Source organism: Caloenas nicobarica, chromosome 1, assembly GCF_036013445.1.
Source record: "Caloenas nicobarica isolate bCalNic1 chromosome 1, bCalNic1.hap1, whole genome shotgun sequence".
Taxonomy (NCBI): Eukaryota; Metazoa; Chordata; class Aves; order Columbiformes; family Columbidae; genus Caloenas; species Caloenas nicobarica.
Window position 1 is genome coordinate 62,928,640 of NC_088245.1, and position 19,009 is coordinate 62,947,648.

Here is a 19,009-nt window from a genome sequence, read left to right on the forward strand (position 1 = left end):
ACTGCCTTCCTTATAATTCATACAGCAGCTTTCTCCATCCAGAGACACATATAGAGGTAGAATTACGCATCCTGCCTCAAGCTTCCAGTTTGAACCCAGGCCAAGCAATCCCTGTGGAAAACTCTTCTAACAGAGGCTAATTTGAAAGTCACCATTTAAACCTACTTTATTTCTAATGTACTCCTGGCTGCGCACAAATCCCTCCTAAGGAGGGGATATCGAGACTGGACAACTCCAAGTATCATCACGGAGCCACCATCTGCCAGAATCTGAAAGATCTTTGAGTGTCACCATTCATCTTTCCAAGCAGAAATATTGTCCTTCATCTTCACCGTTTATATCATATTATGATGTTATAACAACCAACTGCATCCAAAATTCCTTTTTGGAATACATTTTTCTCATGTCTTGATTTCTCACTTGTCCCCTATTTCCTCTAGAATTTGGAATCTATTGCAGGAAAAAAATAAAAAAGAAAACAAACAACAACTGACTTTAATCACAGCAAAGTTTGCTGGAAATCACGCCTGGCAGCAAAAAAGCATGTCTGCGAGAAGCAAACAAGTCAAAAAGCTCACTTTCATGGGTTTACGGAGAAACAAGAAGGACAAGACACCAGAGACGTAAATACTTGGAATCTCCTGTCTCCGGATCAGAATGTAACTCAGATGTGTAAGGACTAAGCACTGGGGTTGACTTCTGCTTGAGATGCATTAGTATAGCCACTTAAAACTTTGAGTAGTTCCATCAAAGGCAAGGTTCTGCTGTTTGGCAAACAAATACTGAGCTGCATCAGCTGCAAGTTGCCTTTACATAAATAACTTGCCAGTGTTCACACACCACGCAAGAGTTTGTTGGTATTTTTTTTCAGAAGACAGAAATGGCAATGGAACTCATATTCATTTTTAAGAGCATTTTCCTCAGTTGCTCAGGTGGCGATGAAGAACAGTCAGCTCAGGTACAAAGGCTAACCAAAGAATGGTAAAGATAATCCAGATGAAGCTAGACAAAGGTAAAATGTAAGAATATTATTCTATGCATTAGGATCGGAAAGTTTGTAGAGAGATTTCTGCAGGCCAGCTGTGAATAAGAGTGGGCAAGGCATGATCTTGCATACACACAGTACAGTACTGAAAGGTGCTGGATGAAGGAAGGGTTTGGTAAACCTCAAACATTCACCCAGCAATAATCAGGGAATGACTCTGTACTGGCCAGGGAACTAGAGGTCTGCATTCCCATTACAGTATCATACCTGTTCTACAAACAATGGATGTGGTTTCTTTCAATAACCTCTTATATCTGAAGCAGTAGGGTCCAACAGCTTCAGCCCTCCTGAGCGTAAAAGGCCGGGATTTTTATAAAGTGAAAATACAACAGGTGGTACCATTCACTAACAGAAGAGCTGCCCGTTCCCTCCCTCATGACATCCACCAGCTCCTCTGTGGTCCTGTGACTTGCCCATTGTTGACTCTCAGCTAGTCCCAACACTGAAAGACAGACCATCATCCTCCAAGGCTGCAGGGCATGTCACTGCACCAGGGCTCACCTGACTGAAAAGGTAGCCCTTCCATTTCATTTGCCACAGCTATCACCCTAATCCCCTGTCTAAACTACTATGCTTTGGTATTTACTTAGAATGTTCCATTTTTTCAGTCAGGGAATTTAGGGGTTAAGGGGCTCATCTGCTCTTTTTTGTGTTTGCTTGTTAGGGTTTTTTAATTTTTTTTTTAAAAAAAAAAAGAGGAAATAAGAGGATGAATTTCACCCTGTAGTTATTTATTTCCTAAGTACCTGTACCAAGAACAAAGCCACAATCTTTAAGACATTTGTTTTTTTTCTTTTGAGGTTTGGAATTTTCTAGCAGTACTGTTTCCCTTTCTGTACCAACTGAAATGTCTCTGTTTTGTAACTGATAAAGGTGCGTTTAACACGTGTCCACAGCAAGGAGAATCATGTGCTGTTACAATTATTCAGTAGATGCCCGGTCCCAGACAGATGGTCCTTTATCCTTACCCCCTCTTCAAGACAGGATAATGCATTGTCCTGTCAGGAATTTATGGAAGTGCCACCCGCATTAGATGCTAATTCTGGTAGCAGCTCTGTTGCTACACTACAGATGCTACAGCTACTGCTTGCAATTAATGCTTGAAGCAGGCAGTTCACACTGAGGAGAAGCAGGACACTCAGAAACCGAAGTGAGGAGGCACAACACAAGAATATATGCAGAATGGTCAAGGGGAAAGAGATATCTGAAAAGGAAGACGAGGACAACGGAAAGAAAAAAACGGAGAGAAACAGTGGAAGAAAAAATGAGGATTGAAGATTAAAGCAGACAAAACAAAGATCAGGAACCAAATGGGAAATTAAAACAAAAGCTCCAACACAGCAGGGAAAGTGTCTTTTCTCAGTAATGGTCAACACGTCACACCACCAGGAAATCAGCACTAGAAAGGTGCCCCATAATATGGAAGAACGGCTGAAACACAGGTTATGAGTGATGCCAGTGAGAGTAGGTTATTCTACAGTTGAATCTTGCCCTATAATGCACCCCAAAGCATTATTGCCTTATAAAACTACACACGAATGTTTAACATCTTGAACAGGTACACAGTTGAGTACTGATTATTAATTAAAATGAGAGGCTCAAAACTGACTCCTGGATACCTGCCCCAAGAAAAATGTAACAGGAGAGGTTTGCATAAACACTGTAAAAGACAGGCAATTCAGAGATAAGTTTTCAGCTCTCTCCTGGACCCTGTCTTTTTCATTTAGATAAGAGATTTCAGATCCAAGACTAAATTGAGATGGTTCCACGTATGCATGAAGTGGACTGAGAAGCACCTAGGTTCAAAGCAGGTTGTGCTACAGCACTTTTGTCATGTTTTCTTTCTAGTACTGTGCTCATTTAGCATGGTCTGTATGTGGCATAATGGGAGAGAGGAAATCCAAGTATTGGACCTCCCTTTTTGAAAAGTCACTGGGGCATGTAAAATGTTTTGTGTTTGAGAGAAACTCCTACATATTTACATGGATGACAAATCTTGTTAGATACTCTACATGAAACTTCTAACAACTAGCACTATCACATCACTAATTGGTCAATGGAACATAGGTCTTTCACTCTGCATTTCAGAGGAGGCTTCTTATGGGAGAAAGCAAAGAAAGAAAGATGTTATTAAGAGATGTTTATCAAACCTGAAAAGCCAGACTCTGGCAGCAGATGGTACATGGAAAACAGGAAGATTTTGTGAAAAACTGAAACAGTATAAAAATAGTGCGAAGAAGGACAGCATTATGACAGCAGGAAATACTAAAGTTTAAAGATATACAAGGAAATACATTTACACTGTCTACTGCTCCATTAATAGATAATAGTGGAGCAATATAATAAATTTAAGTGAAATGAAAATGCAAAAGAAGTCTATCACTAACAAGCTTATGCACTGCCAAACAGCTTGAGTCCGGGTCTTGAAACAGTGCATTAGACCATAATGTTTTCAAATTTCTTCTGAGGGTTTGAGAAATGGGGTAAACAGTTAATTTCTCCAAGTCTCCCATACTTTATATTGAGAAGCTGTGGTCATGGTAAAAAGCAGATGAACTATTAAGCAAGAAAACTGCCTCTGGTTCACAAAGTCAATGAGTTGTAAATCATGGGAAATTGAGAGGATACACTGGGAAATAGATAGGGTTCACCAGGAAATTCAAACTGTACACTTTTGCAGTTCTTATGCTCAGGGAATCCACTATTATCAGACACTAGGAATGGACTAGGTGGCCTAGATATATCTTTGGTGTGACTTGTCTGTCCACTTCTATGGCTTTCTTTATAAATTTCTTTACTAGGAAGAAAATTTATTGATGACCATATGTTTGACAGCCACTATACAGGAGTAAAAAGATATTGGCTGGAGCCAAGGACAATGTAGGTTGATACCTAACTCATCATTCCACACTCCAAGTGAACATCCTTCAGTGACATACTTCTAGGCTCAGACCTCCTTATATCTCCATTTGCAATAGTCCTTACTATTCCCCATCTGGACCTTTCTTGACTAAGACTTATATTGTCTAGAAATTTTACTGATTTTGTAGCTGCATCCAAATTGAATGCCAGAAGAAAATGGTTTTCTTCTTCAGTGGTCCAAAATAATATTCCAGATTCAGAGCTACATGATGAACTTTCCCCTCTCAGTTAATCTCCCCTCAATTTTTTCCATTCCTTGTGCAACACTTCCAGTGCAATTACCACCTCACTTGCAGTATGCCTCTGGAATTCAGTACCAACGCAAAGATACTTTAATGTACTCTAGAGAAATATTTATACCACCTAGCTCTAAGCACCTAAGTTGGCAATAGTTATTAACCAGTGACTTACTGCAAACTCCCTCTTCAGCCCACAGGGAAAGATCAAACCCTTCAGTCTCCTTCAGAACCAGTCTGTTACCATAACCTGTAGCTCTTGGTACTCAAGCCATGAGAAGTTACCAAACTTATTTTAGCGTTGACCCAAGATAGCTTGGGTTCAAGCATTTAAACACAATCCGCTCACCTCTGCTACAAAGGTGCTGACCTGTAAAAGTCGTAAGAGATCAGGTCGTCTTCATAAAAACCATACATCATCTTTTAAGCCCATGCACAATTGTTCCTAGGTGAAGCCCTATGCGGTTGTGTGAATAAATTGCAAACACTTGCAACATTTCAGTTTTCTTGAGGAAGATTCAGTTTACAAATAACTCAACACAGGCTTAACTTCTGCCAGCCCCAAGAGGTGAACAAGGTTTGAGCAACATCAAAGTTTCGTTTTTATACAGTCATTTTTATCTACCACAACTGTGTTGAAACATGGCCTACAGTTAGTCTTAGTGTCAGTTTTAACGTGCTATTAGTATCCATAAAACATATCTTACCTTGATCTTCTGAAGAAACCGGTGACCTGGAATAAAACAACAAAGTCCAGTCAACCTTTGGTTTGGAAAGATCACAAATAAAGTTCAGTGTCAGTGCGGGGAACAGAGTATGGAGGAATTGGAAGGGTTTATTCTTGGGCTAACTTAGAAGGGAGGTCTGGAAGGCATCTGACAAGAAAAGAGCAAAAAAGGACAGAGATAGAGAGCAGGTTCTGTAGACCAGAGTGGCCATATGCTGTCATGTCCGTAAAGCAGCTGACAGCAGCGCTGTTGAGCACTCATGCCAAGTTTCTGTGGGTACTTGGCAAAGAACTTATCTACCACTGTTACTGTTGGAAATAACTGACATTACTGTTCAGAAAGTCCTGATCCTTTGCAGATTATTGAAGGGACCATAATTAAGTGTGGGCCAGGAGGAAACCTCACAGTTAGGGGTGGCTGAGGAAATTATAGTTCAGAGGAACGTGCAGCCATTAAGGTGGCCATTTTTCTTACCACAAGTCAACGTGGTAGAGAACATAAAACACTAGTCGTAATTAATACCAGTTATGCCATCTTCATAAGCGCAACATAAACAGCAAAGACAAAAAACCCCAGTTTGTACAGATGTAAGTACAGCAAAAAGCAACATAACAACAGCAACTCAAGGGGTACAGGATACCCTGACTGGTGGCTCTGATAATGCTCCAAGAAAGCGAGGGGTTATAAAATGTAAGGGACTTCTCAGTGTCCCTGTTGATGAATAGAAGGGCCTCACTGAATTCCAGAGCTTTGTGTCACAGCCTCCATCACTCAGGATCACACTCCTCATAATTTTGGTCAGCACTCGCAACAAAGGAACATAAAGAGGTGTAAATTATTTGCCCTCCATTTTCCCCTTTGCTGCAGTAGTTTGGCTTCACAAAACTGGGGCTAACTATACAGCCCAATCCGGGATGTTCCTTGGTTAATTAGACCAGCTTAACAACACAGAGTGGATTGGACCATTGTCTCAGCACTTCCTCAACAAAGATTTTCAATCACATATATAGCCTTCCCAGATAGATAACAAGGAGTTTGTTCCTGCAGTGAATGGGACAACTCATGTTTCCTTTCCAAGATATATTTAATTTTTCACCAAGGTACAAAAAATAAAAAATTACAGAAGTTTTAAAAATTTTATTGTTGCCAGAAAACAGGTCAAAGCTGACATAAGAAAAGCAGCCACAGAGGAATGAAGGGAAAAGAAGGAACAAAGAAGAGAAGAGTATATGTATATTTAACTGAGTCAGGAGGGGATAGGGGTTGAGGGGGAGTAAAAGAAGGGTTAAAAACTCTGGATTTGGAGTCGTAAAGGAACTGAGGATGGTGTCATGATCTCGTTCCTTAACGGGGGTCTGAAAATGAAGGTTGAAGGATTATAGGAAATCAGAAGCAGATATGCAAATATGTAGATGCAAACAGGAAAGATGGAAAGAAAAGAAAGGAAGGAAACTTTCCTAATGTATGCAAAAATTTATTTTTAAAAAAAGAGAAAGATTTGCAAAGAAGAAGAGGAAAGAGTTACAGCACAGCTGGAGCAATGGTCACCGTGAAAGGAAAAAATGTGATTGCCTAATTAAGATTCTGACTGTGCAAGAAGCCAGTGTGTCTGTATGGATGAGAATTAATTAATCTGCTACTCCCATTAAATCCTCTGATTACTGCTGAACATCCTAGGCATGTATCTTGCTATGCTGCCAACCAGGCCAGCTCTGCCCTTGCACCTTAGCCATGTCTGTGGAAATACAGTAGGAACGCAGGTAGCCCAGAGGATTAGCAGGCATCATTAGGACTGTTCCACTGCTTTGACCAGTTAGTTACAGGCCTTCCTCCGCAATCCCCAGTAGAAGCCCTTCTAAAGGTCAAACCTCAACACAGTGTTTCCTACAAGGTTAAACAGTGCAGAATGGGCCATATCAAGAGGTGCAAATTTTTAGGTACTTAAAAATATTTTTATGTGCAGGAGTCATGCCAGGTTTCTTAGTTTACATATCCTGACTCTCCATTCATTGTTAATGCAGTATCCCACAGCACCAGTAGAATTTATTCCTTTGTTTTGTTTCTTAATTGTGCAGTTACATCACCTTTCAGATCTTTATTTGAAATAATAAAATAAACACTACAGATTATCCTATAATTTGACTCTTCTTTATGCCTGGTAAAACAGATGTAATTAGTGCCTTAAAGCATCAGCAACAGGAGAGACACTATTACGATACCACAACTTTCTCAATTGAAACACTGAAGGGAGGGATGAAAAATATGTTTATTAATATTTAGTGTGCCCAAAATTAGTATGTATTTTTCAAAATACTACTGCCATGTACCTTTGTTGCATGCCTTGAACACGGTGGAACAGTAAGAAGTCTACCAGGTACTACTGGTGCAATTAGCAGTGTTTTCATTTGAAAGGTTTCATCAAGCATCTTTTGGAACTGTGTAGCCTGGTATCCTGAGAAAATAAGGTTTATATAATCTCAGCATCTTGATGAGTATGTATGCATCTCTCTGCCTCACCCTAATAAAGTTTGAGCTTGTTGGCTCATTTCACCCATCACTAACAGAGGGGTTGGAGAGACAATTCCTGCTTTTACAAGGAAGTGCAATGTCGTAAGCTCAAACTTTCAGACATAGCTGCAAAGCCACTAGGAGAGGTTTTGAATATCTCAGCCACAGAAAAGCCTCAATGACAGTTTCCACCATTGAAAATACTGAAGGTTCAACTACAGTAAACTAGGCTTCCTTTGTTCCATTACTGACATGAAGGATTTTGGCAAAGAGTGGAGAGGACTTTCAATATTCTCCTACAATTTCAGGCCATATGTTTTAGCAGGGGGGTGGTTTTCCAAACCATTCAAGTACTGGCCTCACTACTCCAAGGGAAGTCTTGCTTGTAACTATGATATAAGGAAGTGAGGCTTCTGAAAATTCCACACTAATAGTGTTGAGCACTGTCTGGTCTAGCCCATGCTTACGACAGGCTCTAAGGGAGGAGAAAAAGGAAGTCTAATGACCTGCTCTAAACCACATGCACTCACCCCACAGCCACAGGGGACTTTCCTTGACAGCAAAAAAATTCAATGGATGCTTATATTTCCAGTCACACATTTTTCTCTCAGGTCTGTAAGAAGTGTGAGGGATACACTGTGGCAGCACTGGTCACCAGACAGGTGTCTTGAGAATGGAGGATTCTCAGCTACTAACGTCCACACAGTAACCATCTATCTAGCACCTGGCAGCTGCCCTCTGAGTGTGATTCTAGCTCTGTGTTTGACTGTCAGAAAGAAGCAAGTTATCATCCTTATAAGCTGCGTGCCTCAAAAAAAAAAAAAAAGTAGATACAAGTCAGAGATATATCAGAAGAACTAATATGCTGTTAACATCTGTGGTCCCACCTGGGTCGAAACACTTTGCCAAATGAAATCTTGAAGATATTTTCATTTGGTTAAACAAAATTAATCAAAGCCTGAAGATGTTGAGAAAAAGGTTCAGGCACTGCAATATCCTGTTCTTGGCCATTTCAGAGTGGAATAACTTATGTTTTATATCAACTGTTACTTTTTTTCTGTTTTTATCTTGGTGTAAAATCAGCTTGTAGAAAGAAAGGCTCATCACTCCCCCAAACTCCCCAAGAGTGTAAAGACAGGCCAGATTGTCTGTGACTGGCTACATTTCCAGAATCTTGAGATCAAATTAATTCTACCACCAACCATGCTCTTTTCCCATGCGTAAGTGTGAAAGGAAAGACCAATTTCAAATATTTTTCACCAAAGGCATTAATCTGACTTTTCTCCTATCCTAGCTTGATAGATGTTTTATGAAGAGCTATTGCTGTAGTGACTAGTTAAGGGGAAGACAAATATTACTATGACAATAGGGAAGGGGATCAGAAGGGAAGAGAAGTGTGTTATCACCTCCGTTTTCTTTCCATGCTGTTTGTACTCTTTCTTTCACTATAGGTCCCGCTGTGGTGTTTTCCTCCTGTTGCATAGTGGCAGCCTCTACTCAGAAGACATAACACCACTTGCAAGCCACAGTCTGCAAGGGGAAGCTGCGCTTTGCCTGTTCCACCACTTCCTAAGCAAGCAAAGTACTAACTTTTGTGCTTAACTGAAAATGCAGAAGGATCTCCCGAGAAATGAGTTACAAATATTTAGAAATGCATTGAAAAGCCTGAATAATAATGTAAAAAGCCCCTCCTAATAAATTCACTAGATGCTGCCAGCAAATTAGAAGACTTAAGATACTGGACACATGAGACGTACCCACCTGAAACAGCACTGTGCCTTGGAGTTAATGGTCGGATCCAAAGCTCGCTGGAATTTTTTCACTCACTCTTACAGGCTTTGGACCAATTGCTGGCAAAAATCTAATCCCCAGTATAGCCAAAACAGCCTTCAGTTTCATGTAAGCCTTCCCCAAAGAACCAAACACTCACAGCTGTTCCCAAGTGCACTCTTCGATTTGCAAGCACTAAATTTTTTCAGTACTGGAAGGATGGAAGAGGGAATATTCATTTCTGAGGAGGGAAGGGCAGGGACTGTCACAATTTTGAGCTTAGTCAACCTGAGGCTTAGGAATCTAGAGAAATACAACCAGCCTCCAGCAGATGAATTATAACAAAATTTCAGCAAATGGGTACATTATTCATGAAGACAAAAGCCTCTAGAGAAACAAACCTGGAGCTGATGTAAAGCAGCTATTTTAATCAATAAACCTGTAGCAGAAACCATCTGCACTAGGCCTATTTAAAACCAGCCATTTACAATTTAAAGGCCAAATAACAATCTGTGTGCAGCAATTCTGCTGGTTTTTATGACCATTCCCCATTTTCCCTGATTAAGCAAGGTATTTTTGCAAACTTTCTAATTCAGTCTGATGACAGCTGCCTGTGATGAGGGGAGGGAAAGAGCTTTCAGATTAAACCCCTTCCTTCTCATTTTGTGTGTGTACTTCTTCAGAACCAAATGTGGCATCCCTATTGGGATTTATTCATAGATTCTCTGATTGTAATCAAAGGAATTTTCTAGCACATGAAGTATTTATAAAATAAATGTGAGGAAACCCCCTCATTCAGCAATCTGCATCAAAATCCCTGTGACTGGCGAGTCCTCTGCAGCCCCAGCTGCAGACAGTACCTCATATCTTACTGGCAGAAAGGTAAAACTGCTTGCTTTCCTTGTCCCTCAACATCTCCTACTTGGAGGCAACCAGTAAGAGTTAAAGATAATGCTCAGCCTGGGAATCACCCTTTTCTGCCATAGCACTTGATGAAAAATAAAAGCCTAAGAATTACTGAGAGCTGCCTCACACTTCTGCTTTGACCTTATATATGCCCAATTCAGAGTGACCTTGGCAGGCTGCACAAGTGGGTTAGCAGCAACCTAGCAAGTTCAACAAAGGCATATGCAAAATTCTACACCTTGGGAGGATGAAAGCCATGCAACAAGACAGGCTAGGGGCCCTAACAGCTGAAAAACAGCTTTGAAGAAAAGGATGCAGGTTGTTAGCAGAGTACAAGTTGAGCACCAGTCAGCAGAATTCCCTGGGACAGCAAATTCCAATGACATACTGGGCTGTATTTGCAAGAGCATAGCCATAAGGTAGATGGAAGTTATTTTTACCATATTCTCCATACTCGTGAGACTTGAAAACAGGACAGACATCGACAAACTGGACTGAGTTCTGCAAAGGGCTGCAGAGATGATGAAGGCATCTAAGGAGAGACCTATAAGAGAGGCTGAGGGAGCTGGGTTCATTCAGAAAGAAGAGAAGGCTCAGGGAAAATCTTATTCCTGCCTTCACCTACCTAATGGGAAGGTATAAATAAAACAGCCAGAGTCTGCTTGAAGAAAGAAGAGGAGAAATAACAGTCACAAGCTGGGATATGGGAAATTCAGCTTGGATATTAAGAAGATTTTTTTCACCATGTAGGTGATCGAACAGAGAAACAGGTTATGCAGAGGGATTGCTGAATCTCCAGCTTTGCAGATATTCAAAGTTCATCTGGACAAGGCTTCGAACAAGTTCATCTAACTGGACCTATTTTGAGCAGGGGTTTGGATTAGATGGCCTTCAGAGGTCTTTCCCAAGCTAAATTTTTCTGCAATTCTATGAGTCTACAAAGCTTCCTGCTTCTACTATCCCAGCTTTCCTGTCATTCTTTCCTCCCAAATATTTCTCATAGACAATGGCCATACTGTCTCACACATGTGGAACAATGCTGACCAGCGATGCTGCCTGAATCTAAAAAATTTCATGCAAGCTATACATTATTTTGCAGAAATCCATTCAGACATGTTCTGTTAATCTGTAATGGCAGTCTGGAGACCCTATTTTTTTTTTAATTCTGCCAAAAGGAAAGCTCAGTACTTTTTCTGGCACTTTTTTGCCTTCCTTCTGTAGCCTCAGTCTCTACCTACAAACAAAACATTGCTTCAGGCCGTTCACAAGCATTCCAACATACAGGAATGTGGCTTGGGGCTTCTCAGGAAAACAAGGGCAGCTCAGATGTAGTCCTTCCTGTGTCTTAGGCATGTCTGTGTCCCTTATATTGTTCTATATCTTTTCTCATTACAGACCAACTTTTTATTTGCTGTTTCTCTGTCCAACGTGGAGTGCTTTGAATGAAGGCTTGGAACACCACAATGCAGCTATACCTGAAGTTGTACTGACACCCAGAGGAGTTGCCTGGAAATTCCTATTAAACAAGAGAATAAAAGATTTTCTTGCAAAATAAGACGTAAACCCAATATGCTTAACCTTGATTTTTTAATTTTCTTTTTAGTATTAAAAGAAAAAGAGAGAGAAATGTTCTAAGACGTTCAGCGTGCAAAAGATAGTGCAACCTTGGAATCAAGCTCAAAACACAGCCTAAGAAAGTTGGCTGGTTATTTCCTTGAAAAAAGACAGTATTTTCAGATGACCAGCAGAATGACTGTAGGGTGATCATAGGTTGTTTGTTTTGTTTTTTAAATCCTTGGCCTCTCTTCCTCTTATCGTCACATGACACCAAATTATAAGAAATTCATTTTGAAGAGGGCCTGACCCAAGCCTCCTTGAAACACTATTCTTTGATTTCCAGATCTGAATTAAATTTTAAAAATTCTCACTGACCTACCTGTTAATTGCTTGACAAATTTCTGGGGCAAAAGGCAAAGGAAAGGCAGTAGCTATTGTGATTCTAACCCTAAAAATATAAAGCAAGACCCAGCCACAGCATGTAACATCTAGGTGAAACAACAGACTGTCAAAGGACTGGATGCTGTTTGAAAAAGCTCTTCAATAAAAGCTGCACAAAAAGACCTTGGACAGGCACTAAAGGGACTGGATATATGCACTGCCTTAACTTCCTACATGAAAAGCAAAACCAGATTTTAGGTACAATTAGGTAACAAAGCATCTGACCTGTGGGTGGACCTGTGTACTTTTACTTTTTCCAGAAAAAGATTAACCCAGATGTCATTTTCCTGTGACTTTAACTTTTTAGTAAACCCAAAGAAAGGGTTGGATGGAGATGAAACACATCAGCTGCTTGGGATCTTGAGACACCACTCAAATAATCTTAGGCTAGTCTGAGTTTCTAAACAATCTAGAAGCCACCTTAAGTGGTGTGTTTGTTACCACAAAGTAAACCAGTGACTCCTGGTAATAACCTTTAGGGGTTCTGGGAGAAGAGAGACAAACACAGGAATCCCTCAGAAACACATTCTTAAAACTATGTTCATAAATAAATGGCCTGATTTTCACAAGTGCTAAACGCTAAGCAATCCTTGCTTGCTTGCCATCTTTAAAAAAACCTCAGTGAATGTGCATAACACACAGGTCCTTCTATAATCGTAGGCAGAGTAGAATTGCTGAGTCCTTTACCTCCCTGCTATAGAGTAATTAAAGAGAATAAAACTTGTAATGGGAGTTTCAGATATGGTTTTGTGCTGCGCTTTTAAACACCTGGCACAGAAACAAGAAGCTAGGAGTCAGGGTTACACTGACTCCAAGCCAGTTCTGGCTCTCCCATTTCAGCTCCTGGCATAATTTAGCCAGGTCCATCTGTCCCTGCTTGCCCCTGGACACCAACACTGCCAGAAACCCCAGCATAGCTTTGTGTTACAGCCCCGTTCCTCGTGTATTTCCCTCCCATGCACACACCTCTGTGCCAGAACTGCTAAATTCTCGCTCAGTCTTAGATACCGAGGCAAAGCTGTGGGTCTGAGTGCTCCTTTCCCAGCACAGAAGAGCAGCAAGCAAGCAGGGACAACTTTTTTCCCTCCCCATTTGAATGCTTTTAAGCTTTCAAAAGCTTCTCCTCTCACCTGAGAAATCCTTTGACAGGTATTTTAAGAAGAGACAGCATCTTCTACACCCTGACATATAAGTCTGCAAGCCAGGGCACTAGGACAGGCACCCCAAGAAATGGAAGGGCAAGGGCAGCTCCCTGCAGAGCTGCCATTCCGGGACACACAGCCTGGGGAATGTGCTCCCTGTCCCTCAGCAGTTTCCAAGTGAACCAGAGAATCTCTCCCCAACCCAAGCATACTAAACCCAGCCCATGCTCACAGGTACATTCTGTTTCAAGCAACATTTTCCATAAGAAGTAAACCTCTTTTCATGCACACCTCCACCAAGTAAAAACAGCTCACCAATATATTTTTCAAGCAGCCCTAGTGGAAAATCTCACTTTTTATTCAAGGAATCAAGTGAAGCCTCACGTGAAAATATTGCTCAGAGTCTCATCCAAACACTCTGAACTTTTTGCATCTAAAATACTAAATTGCAACCCCCAAAAGATGAACTATGGTTACATGACTATGCTTTGTCTCTAGCTTTTTGTTGCATCGTATTTTGGCACTTCCCATTTTCCAGTCACAGCTGAAATCCAAACATGCAGATATCTGAAGAATTAGAGAAAGTCAGCAAAAGTTTGACTTTTTGGAGTTTAACACTGTCAACTCAGGAAAAGTCATACTTCTGTGTGATAGTCTAGAGCAGTTATTTTACCAAACTATGTCTCTGTTCACTTTGCAGGCCTGTTAAACCAGAACTTAGGAATGTGAACAGGGTATCAACAAATACAGTCTGAATGCATATTATGAGATGTCTTAGTGTGAAAGCTTGGACACACTATGTATTCCAATGTGTGTGTTACATATGTACAGGACTGTGTTTCTTAGCCACGCCCTGAAGCTTATTAGTTTTGGTTTTGATAGGACAGCTTGGCACTGACTGAGAGCACATTAAGAACCAGTTTCTTTTCCAAGCAGATGGCAGCTCCTTATGGCAGGGATAGAGCACATGCACACAGGCTTGCTATTCCTGCTCAGAAAACTAGGACTAGGATGTTTTGGGATATTTTTTTGGCTTACTTCAACTCTTATAAATAAGTAACAAGTACACACAAACACAGACATATATATTACCTAAAAGTACAAGCTTGACTTATTTTCTAACTTTTATTGGACTAGAAGCCTGCCATGCTGGAAGGAATATTCACCCTGTATTTATAATGGTGCTTAAAGCAAGCCCAGAAGAATACAGTCTGTCAATCATCCTACATCACACTAATAAACCCAGTTAGCCCTTCTTCCAGTGCCCTTAATGTCACTCAGAGCCATGGATCTGCTATTTCCACTCCATAGAGCTGAAGAGAGGAATATTCACATTCTACAGTGGCATCGTCAGCTCCACTCTCTCCTCTGCCCTTCTTTTGCCATACGCAGTTATCACATGCCTGATTGTTGCAGGAAAGCAGTAGGCCCTAAAGATCAAATTATCAAATGTGATTTTCTTTTACCCAGCCAAACAGAAAACAAAGGTATAAGAAATGACCATATTGATACGTTCCCCTGCCTTCTTTGCTGCAGAACTGCTTTACTTCCCAATGCAGATTCTGTTTCTCAATCCAAGGGCTAAAGTAAGCAAGCAAGGATGGAAGCAAACAGGAAAAAAAAAAAAAAAGTGAAAAAAGTGTAGTAATAAGAAAAGAGAAAAAAGAACATACTCTATTACTTCTGCCTTGGCTATCAGCCATAGTGTGGAAAGCAGATTTAGAGCTGTTGTGGTAAACAATTTAAAGAACACCAAGGCATCCAGCTATCTGTACTCTGTCAACATCAATTTCATCCTTTAAACACACTCCAACAAAAAGCATACATTCCACTTGGAAAAATCTTTTTCACTCCCTTATCTAATGGAACTATTCAGAAAACATTTTCAAGCTAGTGGGTAGTTTTAATTTTTCAACATCTGGGTAGGTCACTCCCTTTGTCAAGCATGTGTTTATTCTTTTGCTTGAAATACCCCCTGCCCCCCAAGAAGAAAGGGAGGGCTGGACTGCTCGTATTTCCCTTTTGGAAAGCTGGATACCAGTTAACAAGACTCTCTAAAGAAACCTGGGAGTGTCTTGCATGTCACAGTGTGACAAAATGTTTTGTCGGCAGGGTGAATTTCCTCAGCTGTGCACCAGGTATTGAGATGCTACAAAAAACATTAAGAGGCCTCATTCTGAGGGCTCAGGGGCAGGTGGATGGGAAAAGAGGAAGCTGAAATCCCACCCAGTCCACTCTGGGGAGATACATTCTGAATAATAAAACTATTTTGTAATAAGTACTGATGAAAAAAACCCAAAAAAACCCAAAACCACAACACAACATCCTACAGGATACAGTACAGGATGTACTCTATTTCTACCACATATTGAAGGGGCAGAAACATAAACCCACCTCATCACGTGCCTACTGTTTTTAAACATCTGAACAACAAAGGCTGGAGACTTAATTCTGGAAGAAAACAAACATTATTTGCATTGCCCTCACATACACAAATCAGGTCATACACATGCAATTCTAAACCAAATTCTAATTTCTTCCTTTCCCAATTACAGTTAACAAGAGCAGAAGCAAAAGATGGTGTCTTAAAGCTCAGTATTACTGGGAAAGGGGTTGCAAGAATGATGTGTAAGTACCAAATACTAATGACTGTTGCAGAAATTGTAATAAGTAAAAAACATGATTTTTCTACACCTGTTCTCTGTAGATAAGGCCAGCCTTTGGCAGTAGTGACATAAAAGTCCTACTAATTAACAGGGAAGAGGTGATTAAAGAAGGTTTTGCATTAATTCAGTCATTTAAAGATGATACCAGAAGGTGCTGAAAGTTCATGTTTCCAGAACCATCTGATTCTCACTGTTTCAAAAGTTCCATCAGGTCTGGTGAGCCATGGTTCATCCCCCGAAATAGCAGAGACTGTAAGTGGTAACACTTTCCCTAGTTCTGTTTCCATGTTTTCAGACATCAGAGCAAAATGCCGGGATCTTCCCATGCTCAGAACTGTCCCCAAGATGGTACCAACATGACTGAAGTAATGCAAAGCCTCTGACTCCTGAGTTAAGAATAGCTGTTCTCATGTTTATCTCACATATACAGCCTGTACATCATACACTCAGGTTATATCAAAAATATACCCCATGCAGGCCAGTCTTTGAAAAGATATTTTGGTGCCAACATTCCTCTCCATCCCCTGCGATTTTAGCATTGTTTTCCTTTCTAAACTGTGTTCCTTTTTTACTGCAGTTGAGTCGAGGTGTGTCTACTCATCAAACATGTCCAGAAGTCCTTTCTCTTTTCTATGAGAGGGATGAACATCACTAGAGCTAGAGACATCGTTTGGGGAAAGTGGACATAGATTGAGTGACGATGTGGGAGATGCTCGAAACTAAATTGTGAATTAATATTTGTCCAGGTAGAAGTCTTATTTCCACTTTCATGACAAAACACTTAACAAATTCATATATATCCTGTACTTAGAGCTGGACTTGAGGTTGCTGTATAAAGAGCTCCAGAAGGAAAAAGAAAACTTCTGGAAGAATTGTAAGAGCTGGATACTTGTGTTAGCTTCCAGATAGTAACAGCTGGTATCTGCAGTACCTGTCTTTAAAGAAACTTTTGAAATCTCACAGGCTGTAAAGCAGCACAGGCACTAAATATGATTTTTTTTCTTTGCTGTCGATCTGGAAAGAGTACGAATTTCACTGGGAAATATTTCTGTCTGCAATGCTAGAGTCTCCAAATTGTTCTTATATTCAGTGATTGTATCGCAAAATAAAAATAACTATCCTGTTTATGAGTATCTCTGTACTGAACTGACTACAAAGAGAAAATAAGAGATTCAAACTATTTCTGGAAGGGTTTGATTTTAAAAACATATAGGGATCTCACAGGGAAAACGCACTCTTTTTTGTAAGCCAAATTCCATCATTTTTAAGTCTTGCTATTTGTCAGGCTGATTTTTTTTTCTTTTGTATGGCAAGAAATGAAGCTTCAAGACAAATTATTTAAGAAATGCCAAAATTATGCTAGATTTTCATTGTTACATTGTAAGTTTTTAAGAGAATGAGAAAGGGCAGAAATATATATGTTCAGAACCACAAGCACATATCTGAAACGTAGAATTCCAAAGGAAATCAATAATTATTCCTTTTTCCCCTCTGAAAATCTCAAAAAGCAATGAAAGTAGTTAAAATCTTGAAGTATATGGAGAGAATTAATATTCATAACAGGAGCATAAAGTAGATGAAATTCATTATGTATCACACCTGGGCACTAGAGTGTAAAAAAATTAACAGGTGCATTCTCTGTCAAGAAAGTCTCCAGAAATGGTGACTGGGGCGGGAGGGGGTGGGCGGTGGGAAGAGAGAGAGGAGGGGAAGATTTACAGCAGCAACTGAAGAAGAGATTTCCTAATGGTGGATAAATTGTAGCTTCCATGTGGAATGCACACAAGATTTGAAGTACTGTGACTGCATCACACTGATAATAGTGAGAGCTTTCAAAATACAGGACCAGACCCCACACTGAGATGCATCACTTTTTCCCCACTCAGTCTCACTCAGGGTACTTGCTTTCCCTCTAAACAATTTCTTAACTATTTTCTGCTTTGTTTTGTTGTTGTTGTTGGGGTTTTTTTGGTTTTTGCTTGTTTGCTTTGGGTTTTTTTGTTTTGTTTTTTGTTTGGTTTGGTTTTGTTGTTGTTTTGGGTTTGGTTTTTTTTTTCCTCCTTCAAAGTACTATTCCTGTTTAACCCACATTTACCTTTCCCTGAACCATCCTCAGTTTTCTTTACATCACTTTTCATCTTTGAGTCCTTAGCTTTCCTTTCCCTAGTTCCCCTTCTTTTAATTTCACTTTCTTGGCAAGAGGTGGAGAGCTGCTTTAGGCAAACCCTTCTCAAGCTCTACTGCAATAGTCAGAGTGGTGCCTTACAAGCTATTGGTTAAAGTACAGAGAAGGGGGAGGGAGAGGAGAGAGAAGGCAGAAGACAGGAGAGAAGGAAGGTCAATCATAAATAGACACTGAATTTTGTTGTGCTCTAATTTGATTATAAGGCCTACATAGGATTGTACAGTGAAAGTGAGATGGTGATTTACGCCGTCACTCAAATAAGATTTGTCTGAAAGCAGTCACTACTCATGGAGCCTCATCTAGGATTTTAAACAATGGAAAGTAGTTTGTACAGGTGTACAAATAGCTGGTTAAAATATACACACTTCACTCTTGTGGCTTAATCCAATAAATGCAGTTTGAACTAAATCTGAACCAGAAAACTAATTCAGATTTTTCTATCAAATCACACCAAGGCAGACAACTCTCCCTATTTAAGAGGTGTTACTGAGTTTTCCAATGCAGGAGTTTTGGGGAAACACTTGAATTTTTCAAGTCTTCACCAACCTTTGAAATTTTAAAGGTTCATTATTAATAGGCACTTCCTGTCTAGCACGTTCAAATGCTAAGAGTCACCTCTTTATATTTTATTAATTTTCACTAGATGAGCATTCCTTCCCTTTTCTAGATGCAAATTTGCATCCCTGCTGCTCTTCCCACCTTGAACCATAAAAAAATTTCTCTTAAAAAATATATCTATATATAAAATTAAAAAACAAACAAACAAACAAAACCACCTTCAAACATCTTGTAACATCTGTACTGTCACACTGATTTCCTGGGCAATGATCTGATTCTTGTGGCTGAGTCAAAACACTTGGCATTCAGCCTTTTTCATCTTGCCTCTCAGGAACTAGGTTATTA

The 19,009-nt window shown here is 40.1% G+C and overlaps 1 protein-coding gene across 2 annotated transcripts in view; it reads right to left on the reverse strand.

The window, feature by feature from the left end:
• The window catches only part of DGKI (diacylglycerol kinase iota), a 178,196-nt gene that overhangs the window by 25,398 nt on the left and 133,789 nt on the right, over positions 1 to 19,009 (reverse strand). For both annotated transcript variants that reach the window (XM_065658069.1, XM_065657275.1), the window contains one exon: positions 4,911 to 4,936. In XM_065658069.1, the coding sequence (XP_065514141.1) occupies positions 4,911 to 4,936 (26 nt within the window). The remainder of the gene's footprint in view (positions 1 to 4,910; positions 4,937 to 19,009) is intronic.